At 50.1% G+C, this 11,404-nt stretch overlaps 1 protein-coding gene across 3 annotated transcripts in view; it reads left to right on the top strand.

Moving 5' to 3' along the window:
* Nucleotides 1-420: 420 nt before the first annotated feature.
* The window catches only part of CDK5RAP1 (CDK5 regulatory subunit associated protein 1), a 36,563-nt gene continuing 25,579 nt past the window's right edge, over nt 421-11,404 (top strand). Inside the window, exons 1-5 of one of the 3 annotated variants that reach the window (XM_062202342.1) lie at nt 421-431; nt 4,180-4,506; nt 7,432-7,535; nt 8,701-8,735; nt 9,700-9,800. In XM_062202342.1, coding sequence (XP_062058326.1) covers nt 4,200-4,506; nt 7,432-7,535; nt 8,701-8,735; nt 9,700-9,800 — 547 coding nt within the window. In that variant the 5' untranslated portion in view covers nt 421-431; nt 4,180-4,199. Of the gene's footprint in view, nt 432-476; nt 548-586; nt 607-4,179; nt 4,507-7,431; nt 7,536-8,700; nt 8,736-9,699; nt 9,801-11,404 lie in introns of those variants that run through there. The other 2 variants (XM_062202341.1, XM_062202340.1) reach the window with 2 other exon arrangements.

Here is an 11,404-nt window from a genome sequence, read left to right as displayed (position 1 = left end):
ATTGGATGACAGACCTCTCTCTCCCTCCCTCTCTCTCCCTCCCTCTCTCTCTCTCTGTCCTCTTCTCTGACTTTCAAATAAATAAAAACTAAAGATAATTTAGAATTTCCTAGAACCCACGTTAAAAAAGTAAAAACAGGTGAAATTAACTCAAGTAATATATTTATTTGATTCACTATATCCCGACTATTATTTCAACACGTAATCAACACAAAATTGATGAGGTAGTTTACATTTTTATTCAATATCTGGTGTGTAGTTCACATTTTTAGCATATTTAATTCGCATTCACCACTCTTCAACAAGCCCACGTCGGCGATCGGAGACCTTAAAAGGTCAGCGAACCTACGAAGTTTTTAAAAGCCGGAAGTTTTGAGTCCACCCGGACCGTATAGAGGGGAGCACTTCCGTCGGGACATCCCGGACGGAAGGTGCGGCGGAACGGTCCTGCTGGGGTGTGCGCGCGGCGGGGGACTGTGGAGGGTGGTGGGATCGCGATGGCCGAGTGAACTTCCGCCGCGGGCGCTGCGCACCCACGCTGTGAGAGGTGAGGGCGTTCCGGCGGTGGTGGCTGCGGCAGGGTCCGCGGGGCCCTCGTCCCTGGCGGTGCGCGGGCCTCAAGGGGAGGGTGGTGCGGTGCTGAGTTGCGGGCTTGGAGTCGGACTGTTGGGTTACACCCCAGGCCCGCAGCCTACTCCTTTTTGGCGGTGGGCAAGCCACCCTCTTCCCTTCTGCGCGCGCTGGCTTCGTCACCCGCGAAGTGGGGGTGACGGTGGAACCTGCCTCACAGGGTTGCTTTGAGGATGCCGTGGCCCACGCGAAGCGCTTGGCGGCGCGTCCAGCGCTTTGTTGTCATCCCGTAAAATAGGCTGTTGCCCCATCGTCATCGCCATCGCTAAAATTGGTTTTTTAAAGAATATTCTTACTCGAGAGCGAGAAAGAGGACTCGCATCAGGTGGTTCACTTCCCAAAAGCCTGCGGGGGCCAGGGCTGGGCCTGCCTCAACCCAAAATTAATGTTTGAGCTTCCACAGCGGCTCCTCCAGGGTGCTGTCCAGAGCACCTTACTTGCATTACCGCGTTTGAGCCCCAGCACGGAGCTGGAAACACAGGCGCCGTTGTCCCCGTTTCACACTTGCAGGAGTGGATGCTGACAGAGCTTAGGACAGGTGCCCAGGGTTTCCTGACTGGGCCGCAGGGGGCCAGATTCTGACCCCAGGGAGCAAGCTGTCAATCAGGGTGCTCTGCTAGCCCCGAGAACGGAGGTGTGCCCTGTGAATGGCTGGTGGCGGAACGCTTTCTGTGTGCCGAGTTGGGGTTTAGCACCTGTAGTTCTCACAGCAACTCTGGGAACAGGTCCTACTTTTATTATTTTACAGGTGTGGAGTTGATGGCCAAGAGACAGGAATTTGGCCAAAGTTCACCCAGTGATTAAGGTGCAGGAGTGGGTGATTTCAAAGCTCACACTGAAAGTCTGCCGTTCCCTGGCTGCTTGAGGACGTTAGCATTATTCCTGCCCGGAGTGCTGGTAGCAGATACACCGGGGATCTTGGAAAGATAACGGGCCATTTGCTCATTGTGCACACACAGCACTTGGCGTAAACCATTTACTAGTACTGCCAAGGAGTTCTGGATCCGGGAGATGCCGAGGGTGTAGAAATGAATGGGATTTCTTTCCCATTTCATGAACGGCAGAAGTGTATGTAGTAACTAACAATGAGGTGTGCTGAGTCGTGTGATGCAAAGTTAGAAGAGAGCTTTTGGATTCTGCAGAAAAATCCCAATCTAGACTTGGAGGTTGGTGGTCAGGGCAGCCTTCCAGGAGGAAGCAGAGACCCAAAGGTGGCATGGGAGTTGGCGAGGCCACCAGAGGGAGGATATACCACCCGGAGAGAAGAATGTGTGGAGAAGCCTGTGAACCACTAAGGATGGAAATGAAGAGCTTGGTGTGGCTGTAGTGAGGCAGTCAGGCTGTCAGTAGGGGTCCATTAAGGATATTAATGGGGGCTGCCGCTGTGATGTAGTGGGTAAAGCCGCTGCCTGCAGTGCTGGCATCCCATATGGACACCAGTTCCAGTCCCAGCTGCTCCATTTCCAATCCAGCTCTCTGCTGTGGCTTGGGAAAGCAGTAGAAGATGGCCGGAGTCCTTGGGCCCCTGCACCTGTGTGGGAGACCTGGAGGAGGTGCCTGGCTACAGATTGGAGCTGCTCCGGGTGTTGTGGCCAGGAGTGAACCAGCGGATGGAGGACCTCTCTCTCTGCCTCTTCTCTCTCTGTGTAACTCTGACTTTCAAATAAATAAATAAATCTTTAAGAAAAAAAGAATATTAGTGAAAAGTCTGTCTCCATCTCCTGTACCTTAGTCACCTAAGTCCCTTGCTGGGACGCAGCTACTGTTTCTTAGGCAGCCTGGAGATTGTGTGTGATCACAGATGGTGTCTCATTATCCCTGCCCTCTTTCCCCACACTCAAGTGTAGCATACTAGGTGTGATCACTTCGCTTCCTCACCTTTGTCACGTGTAGGTAGATTCAACTTCACTGCCTAGCAGGTGCATCTTACTCCATTGCATGGATGTATCAGGGTTTATTTAGTCCCTTATGATAACATATAGATCTTTTACATTCCCTTGCTATTAGAAACATGGCAGCATTGACTATCTTTATAGTGTGCACTGGTCATTTTGCAAATGAGTATATCTGTAGGATAAACACCTCAGAACAGACTGGTCAAAGGGTTTGTATGTTTGTAATTTTGATGGAAAGTGACACATTGTCGTCTATAAAGGTTGTGCCATTTCCCATAACCTAGTGGGAAGGTAGGGATGAGAAATTTGAGGGCAGTAGTTTGAGACTCTTTGAAGGAAGGTGAAAGGAGCCACTGATCAGGCACTCCGTGCCTGGCATTACATGTTTTGTTTTTGAAGGAACTTGCAGGGAGATGCATGCTGTCAGACAATAAGTAGTTTTTACAGTAGCAGGGGGCAGTGGAGCAAGGTGGCCATGGGACCCAGATGTGCAGTCAGACAGGTGCTCATTTGAGTCCTGGCTCTACTGCTTACTGGTGTAGGAGCTCAGGTGAGTTCCCTGCCTGGCTTTGCCTACTTCCTCGTCTGTAGATGGAGAGAACAATGTTCCCTGTTGTCTAGGGCAGAAGATGGCTGTGGAGATTTAGTGAGGCAGTATGCTTAAAGCTCTGCAACCATTCTGGCCCAATGTGCTGGTTTTATTTATTTATTTTTTTATTTTTGACAAGCAGAGTGGACAGTGAGAGAGAGAGAGACAGAGAGAAAGGTCTTCCTTTTGCCGTTGGTTCACCCTCCAATGGCTGCCGTGGCCGGCACGCTGCGGCCAGCGCACCGCGCTGATCCCAAGGCAGGAACCAAGTGCTTATCTTGGTCTCCCATGGGGTGCAGGCCCCAAGCACTTGGGCCATCTTCCACTGCACTCCTGGGCCACAGCAGAGAGCTGGCCTGGAAGAGGGGCAACTGGGACAGAATCCGGTGCCCCGACTGGGACTAGAACCCGGTGTGTTGGCGCCGCAAGGCGGAGGATTAGCCTGTTGAGCCACGGCGCTGGCCCCAATGTGCTGTTTTTGTTAATTTTTTTTTTTAAAGATTTTATTTATTTATTTGACAGGCAGAGTTACAGACAGTGTGTGAGAGAGAGAGAGACAGAGAGAAAGGTCTTCCTTCTGTTGGTTCACTCCCCAAGTGACTGCAGTGGCCAGAGCTGTACCAATCCGAAGCCAGGATCCAGGTGCTTCCTCCCGGTCTCCCATGTGGGTGCAGGGGCCCAAGCATTTGGGCCATCCTCCACAGCCTTCCCAGGCCACAGCAAGAGAGCTGGACTGGAAGAGGGGCAACCGGGACTAGAACCGGCACCCATATGGGTTGCTGGTGCCGCAGAGTAACCTAGTGCATCACGGCGCCGACCCGGTTTGTTATTTGTGTCAGGGTTTCCCATCTCACTTCTAGCACTCCTTGGTTTTGAAAACAGACTACTTGCTTGCATCTCATCTCTGCCACACCTCATGTGATCTTGTGCATGTCGCCTCCATTTTTGCACCTGTAAGATCATGGGCTTCTGTAGGGAATAAATACGTGAATGTGTCTAAAGCGCTCCGAGCAGTGCCCTGTACGTGGTAGTCAGTAAATGTTGGTGTCTGTCACTCTCTTGCAGGTTTTGGGCTGCTTAGCGCCATGCAGCCTTTACGATGTATGCTCCCAGTGCAGCGGGCCCTGCACTGGGGACCGTGGGCCCCTGTGTCCGGGCTGCTGCTGAGCCCCTGCAGGGCACACAGCCGTCTCCACAGCACTGCGTGTCCAGGTCCAGAGCGGCCGGAGGATGGGGTTCGGAAGGACTTCAGCTCCAGACTGGCCACCGGGCCGACCTTTCAGCACTTTTTGAGGAGTGCTTCAGCTGCTGAAGAGAAGCCGTCTTTCCCGGCAGCGGAAGATCCGCCACCCTACCTCACAGCGGACGAACTTCGAGGACGGCAGAGGAAAGGTTGGTTTTACTCTCCTCTTCCTTTTGGGTTTCTGCCTTGCTCTTTTCTGCCATTTATAATCTGAGTTAGCAGCGGGGAAAGGCGCTTAGATATGTGGAATCACGGAACTACCAACGAACATTAACATAAAGAAACTCACAGTGTCGGCGCGCGTGACCAGGGGCAGAAGTCCTGGGAGTCCTCTCTCTGGCTCTTCGGTTGCCTTTGGAAACCTTATAATCTCTTCTAATTTGTGGATGATCTTATGTGGTAAAACTGCCTTCATAATTGGTACTGTAGAAATTTACTTTTTTAACAGATTTATTTATTGGGGCTGGCACTGTGGCGTAGCGGGTGCAGCCACTGCCTACAGTGCTGGTATCCCATATGGGCGCTGGTTCCAGTCACGGCTGTTTCTCTTCCGATCCAGCTGGCCTGGGAAAGCAGTAGAAGATGGCCCAAGTGTTTGGACCCCTGCACCCACGTGGGGGACCTGGAAGAAGTTTCTGGCTCCTAGCTCCTAGCTCTGCAGACCATGGCTTTTACCCAGTGAGACACAGTGCTGGTCCCCAAGTTTTTTATATAGTAAATAATATAAATGTCTTCATAGCTACATTGCTTCTACTAACTTTTTCTCCAGAAAAAATGTCTAGGAGTTAAGTTAGTAAGTCAAGAAGTGTGTATCTCTGACTCCTGCTTGGGATTTTGTTGTCCTTTATAATTTATTGTTCCCTTCAGTCTCTGACGTGTTAGTGTTTTAATTTTTTAGACAGCGAAAGTCAACGATGAATGATTAAAAAATATCTGAGGCATGCCTGCTTTTTATTTTTATTTTTAATTTTTTAATTTTTATTTTTTTGACAGGCAGAGTGGACAATGAGAGAGAGAGAGACAGAGAGAAAGGTCTTCCTTTTGCCGTTGGTTCATCCTACAATGGCTGCCGCGGCTGGCACGCTATGGCCGGCGCACTGCGCTGATCCGAAGGCAGGAGCCAGGTGCTTCTCCTGGTCTCCCATGCGGGTGCAGGGCCCAAGCACTTGGGCCATCCTCCACTGCACTCCCAGGCTACAGCAGAGAGCTGGCCTGGAAGAGGGACAACTGGGACAGAATCCAGTGATCTGACTGGGACTAGAACCCGGTGTGCCGGCGCTGCAAGGTGGAGGATTAGCCTATTGAGCCGCGGCGCCAGCCTGCTTTTTATTTTTTAAAGATTTATTTGCTTATTTGAAATGCAGAGTTAGAGAGAAAGAAAGTGAGAGATTTTCCATCTGCTGTTCACTCCCCAGATGGCCACAATGGCCAGGACTGGGCCAGGCTGAAGCCAGGAGCTTCTTCCCAGTCTCCCATGTAGGTGTGGGGGTCCAAAGACTTGGGCCATTTTCTACTTCTTTCCCAGGTGCATTAGCAGGAAGCTGGATCAGAAGTGGAGCAGCAGGTCTCTAACTGGTGCTCTTTTGGGATGCCAGCGTCACAGGCGAGGCTTTACCCACTATGCCACAGTGCCAGCCCCATGTGCCTGCTTCTTTTGTTTGCTGTCTTTCTTTTTTTTAAAATTAATTAATTAATTAATTTGGAAGGCAGAGTGATACAGAGACGAGAGAGAGAGCAAGTGAGCAAATCTCCCATCTACTGGTTCTTTCCTCAAATGGGTGCAATGGTGGGGGCTGAGCCAGGCTGAAGTCAGGCGCCTAGAACTCTATCCAGGTCTCTCACATGGGTGACAGGGACCCAAGCACTTGGGCCTTCTGCCTTCCCAGGTTTATTGGCAGGGAGCTGGATCAGAAATGGAGTAGCCTGAACTTGATGGCAGTGTTGTAGGTGGCAGCTTAATTTTCTGTGCCATGACACGCTCTGCCTGCTTGCTTTTTTTAAAAATTGGTTTTCATGTGGTTCTTTGTCACTCAGCTTTTAACTCCATTTGGAATTTATTTGTTTGAAATGTCTTAGATTAAATCCTGCTGGTGGGGCTAGGGGTTGATCTAGTTACATAGTTTGAAGTTTGATCTAGATCATAGTTACATAGTGTGAAATTCATGTTCTTAAAATTCTGAGCAAAATTTGTGTTTTACTTCATAATGCAGCCTTGTTTGCTTTCATTGATGGTGTTAAGTTACTGTAGGAAGATGCCTCATTTTTATTTTTTGGCTTTAACATATCCTTTGGCCACTACTGCTACTTCTGGAGACTGGACAACCTCTCTAGTTTAAGAAGGTGTGTAATACATAGAATTGAACTCATTTTGGGCCCGGCGCCGTGGCTCACCTGGTTAATCCTCTGCCTGTGGTGCCAGCATCCCATATGAGCATGGGGTTCTAGTCCCGGTCGGGGTGCTGGATTCTGTCCCGGTTGCCCCTCTTCCAGGCCAGCTCTCTGCTATGGCCCGGGAGTGCAGTGGAGGATGGCTCAGGTCCTTGGGCCCTGCACCTGCATGGGAGACCGGGAGGAAGCACCTGGCTCCTGGCTTCGGATTGGCGTAGTGCCGGCTATGGCAGCCATTTGGGGGGATGAACCAATGGAAGGAAGACATTTCTCTCTGTCTCTGTCTCTCTCTCTCACTAACTCTGCCTATTAAAACAAAACAAAACAAAAAGTAAAAAAAAAGTAATAAAAAAAGCAATTGAACTCATTTTAACCTGAGGTTGATAAACACTATCAGTGGTCCTTTTCTGATTGTTTTTATAGCCATATTTCCTTGTTTTTCAGGGGCATGTTTTTCCCATAATTTAAATGCCTTATAAATTATTGTGTGTAGATCGTATGTTATTTCTTTTATTCTAAAAGATGGAAATTAATCTGGCAATATATCTGGCAGTTGTTGGCACTTTAGGATTGAGGCAACAGGGGACTGAGTGGATAACCAGTTGCCCTGGGTATTCCTGGGGCACTTGGGAAAGAGACCGTCTGAGACCCGTGGGCCCTGTTGTCTACTTACCCTCTCGTTGCAGTCTACCTGGAGACCTATGGCTGCCAGATGAACGTGAACGACACAGAGATAGCCTGGTCCATCCTACAGAAGAGTGGCTACCTTCGGACCAGTAACGTGCAAGAGGTACCTGCATTTCCTCCTCTCCGTGGTCCCGAGGCTCTGAGGGCCCGCATGTGTGCCAGTTCTCAGACGCAGCTTCAGGCACAGGTGCGGCGGGGAGGCAGAGTTCCTTTGAGTGAAGTGTGCACTATGGACTGAGGTGAACTCTCTCTGAGCTCTTCTTGAAACTTAGGATGTTGCTCACTTCCAGTCAGGGAGCTTAGGTAAAAATTGGCCTGAGGAGGGGAGATGAGAGTCGGGGGGATTTAATGGGCGTCGAGTTTTAGAGTGTGAGATGAAGTGGTTCTGGAGAGGGATGGTGGTAATTGTTGTTTGACAGTGTGAATGTTCTCTCTTTTTTTTTTTTTTAAAGATTTTATTTATTTATTTGACAGGTAGAGTTACAGTGAGAGAGAGAGAAAGAGAGACAGAGAGGAAGGTCTTTCTTCTGTTGGTTCATTCCTCAAATGGCCACAATGGCCGGAACTGCACTGATCCAAAGCCAGGAGCCGGTTGCTTCCTCCTGGTCTCCCATGGGGTGCAGGGCCCAAGGACTTGGGCCATCCTCCACTGCCCTCCTGGGCCACAGCAGAGAGCTGGCCTGGAAGAGGGGCAACCTGGACTAAAACCAGCGCCCATATGGGATGCCGGCGCCACAGGCGGAGGATTAACCAAGTGCGCCATGGCGCTGGGCCTAGTGTGAATGTTCTAAACACAGCATTATACAGTTAATAGTTGACGTGATGAATTTTATGTTGTGTATATTTTATCACAATAATTAAAAAATATGGGCTACGGCTGGCGCCGTGGCTCAATAGGCTAATCCTCTGCCTGCGGCGCTGGCACACCAGGTTCTAGTCCCGGTTGGGGCGCTGGATTCTGTCCCGGTTGCCCCTCTTCCAGGCCAGCTCTCTGCTATGGCCTGGGAGTGCAGTGGTGGATGGCCCAAGTGCTTGGGCCCTGCACCCGCATGGGAGACCAGAAGCACCTGGCTCCTGCCTTCGGATCAGCGCGATGCGCTGGCCACGGCGGCCATTGGAGGGTGAACCAATGGCAAAAGGAAGACCTTTCTCTCTGTCTCTCTCTCTCTCACTATCCACTCTGCCTGTCAAAAAAAAAAAAAAAAAAAGGGCTACAAGGCTAATTTCAGAGGTCATGATTTTGCTTTTTCTCCTTGCTCTCCATTCAGGCTGATGTGATCCTGCTTGTCACCTGCTCAATCAGGTACTGGTCAGTTCCTTCCTAGGGAGCAAGTACCTCTTGTGTAGTAGTGCTGGGCGTACAGTGCTCTGCCGGCCACCAAGGAGATGAGCTGGGGCCCTGGGTCAGTAGGACTTAGCTGTCCTGCAGTGCACACGGTCTCGATGTCTGCTGAGCACATGCCGTGCGCGTTCTGTGTGAGCATGGGACACGTGCGTTGTTGAATGTAATGTTCACAACAGCCCTGTGAGGTTCTTATCAAACTCATTTTCTAGACGTGGCGATCGAGAGAGTGCTGAGTCACCCAGCTGTTGCTGAGGCTTTTCTCTCAGCTGAGGGCATGTGTTTTGAGGTAGCTGCCGAGGCTGGGGTGCAGCTAACGGCTGGGAAGGACTTCTGCATGGAGGCAGTGGCCTCCGTCTTCCTTCTTTTGGTTCTGCATACAAGGCATGCTGGGGTGAATGCTCCCCCGCTGGCTGTACCGGTGGTTAATCCAGCGTTGTTGTTCCGAGCCCTCTGCTGCTGTTATCAAGTGAGGTGCTTTGGGAGACAGAAATTCATCCTTCCTTCATGGAGCCTGGCTTTAAGGAGCTTCGTCTGATAAGGGCACACAGCCCTAACCTCTGGCAGAGGATTCTAGGTAAACAAATCAAACCATAAAAAGGAGAAATTGCTAAGTACAGGGAAAGGTGTAGTGAAAGTGGAAGGGCATTGAGGCGGGGGCAGACTGTCCAGCGGAGGGGAGCTGGGGCAGGCGTTGTGAAGTGGATTGTTTCTGAGGAGACGTGCAGGAAGGGTCCAGTCTGAGAAAGGTGAATTACTGCGAGTGGCGGCTCTTCACCCGGCACCCACCTACGTCCCCGGAGTCTGAAGCACTCACAGGTGTTCATTTAAAGGGTTGGAAGGGATTTTTATTTTCTTTCCATTGTTCTTCTCTCTGATTGCTCAGTAGTTTATTTTCGTTCCATTTCGTCCTTGTTCTTTGCAGGGAGAAGGCTGAGCAGACCATCTGGAACCGCCTACGTCAGCTGAGAGCCCTGAAGACAAAGCGGCTGCGTTCCCGGGGGCCTCTGAGGATTGGGATTCTAGGTACCCGGTAATTTGCAGGTTTTGTCAGCTTCGGGACTCGCACTTACTGTGGCTTTTGATGTTGTGTTTCCAGTAGAGTCTGGTGGATTCCGTCAGTGGGTGAAGAAATTTTGCACATCCCAAGCAGCTCAGAGACTGCAGGGTTATGTGAGATAAAGCTCGTAAAGGGGCTTTTCCTAGTTTCTTGGTATGTGCTCCGGAGGTGGCATATCCCTCCTGGCATCTAATGCAGCTCACGAGTCACAGCGTTACAGACAGCAGAGTGGACTCTGGCTGGGCTGCGTGAGTTTATCGTGCAGAACCCTGCACAGAAGGCTCGCTCTGCGCCGGCCAGTGTGGCAGCCGCCAGCCACAAGTGCTTATGCAAATGTCATTAAAATTAAGCTTCACTGGGGCCGGCACTGTGGTGTAGTGTGTAAAGCTGCTGCCTACAGTGCCAGCATCCCATATGGGCGCTGGTTTGAGTCCCGGCTGCTCCACTTCTGATCCAGCTCTCTGCTACAGCCTGGGAAAGCAGTAGAAGATGGCCCAAGTCCCTGCACCCGTGTGGGAGACCCGGAAGAAGCTCCTGGCTGCTGGCTTTGGATTGGCACATCTCTGGCCGTTGCAGCCATCTGGGGAGTGAACCAGTGGATGGAAGACCTCTGCCTCTCCTTTCTCTGAGTAACTCTGACTTCCAAATAAATAAATAAATTAATTAATTAAAAAAAAATTAAACTTCACTTTCATCACATTTGCCACATTTCATCTGCTCATAGCCACTACCAAGATTGGACAGCACAGCCAATCATTTCTCTCCATTATTAGAACATTCTGTTTTCCAATTCTGAATGAGATGGCTGGGAACTATGTTTCAGAGATAAACATTCTGTACCCCTGGTGTCCCAGAATTGAGTTAATATATTTTACCTTGTGGAACATGTATTGAACTTCGTGTCCAGTGTGGAATGCTTAAGTGAGCCCCCTTGATTTGGAGTCAATGTGACCTGGAATCGGAAGCAAAGCCATGATTCAAACCCCGGTTCATTGATAACAGGATGTCAGCATTTTGTATGTTTTTTTTTTTTTTTTAAGATTTATTTATTTATTTGAAAGGCAGAGTTATAGAGAGGCAGAGACAGAGAGAAAGAGAGGTCTTCCATCCATTGGTTCACTCCCCAGATGGCTGCAAGGGCCAGAGCAGTACTGATCCAAAGCCAGGAGCCAAGAACTTCTTCTGGGTCTTCCACATGGGTCCAGGGACCCAAGGACTTGGGCCATCTTCCACTGCTTTCCCAGGCCACAGCAGAGAGCTGGATCAGAAGTGGAACAGCCGGGACTTGAACCGGCGCCCATATGGGATGCTGCTACTGCAGGCAGCAGCTTTACTTGCTATGCCGCAGCGCTGGCCCCCGTATGTTGTCTTGAACACCGTGTAAAATGAACACTTCAGTAATTTTCAGTTAGAAGAAATTATTCATGTCTTGAAAACTTTTTTGGGTGATGGTTTAATTTTCTGAGGATTTAATTGAACTGGTGTGAAACCCCTTTCTATAGTTTTCTTGTATCGGAAGAGGCAGGTTCCAGTGCTCTGAGTGTTGGTTAGTATGAAGGATGACACTGAA

Source organism: Lepus europaeus, chromosome 10 (genome assembly GCF_033115175.1).
Source record: "Lepus europaeus isolate LE1 chromosome 10, mLepTim1.pri, whole genome shotgun sequence".
In the NCBI taxonomy this organism is placed as follows: Eukaryota; Metazoa; Chordata; class Mammalia; order Lagomorpha; family Leporidae; genus Lepus; species Lepus europaeus.
This window is presented reverse-complemented; position numbering and strand designations above follow the sequence as displayed.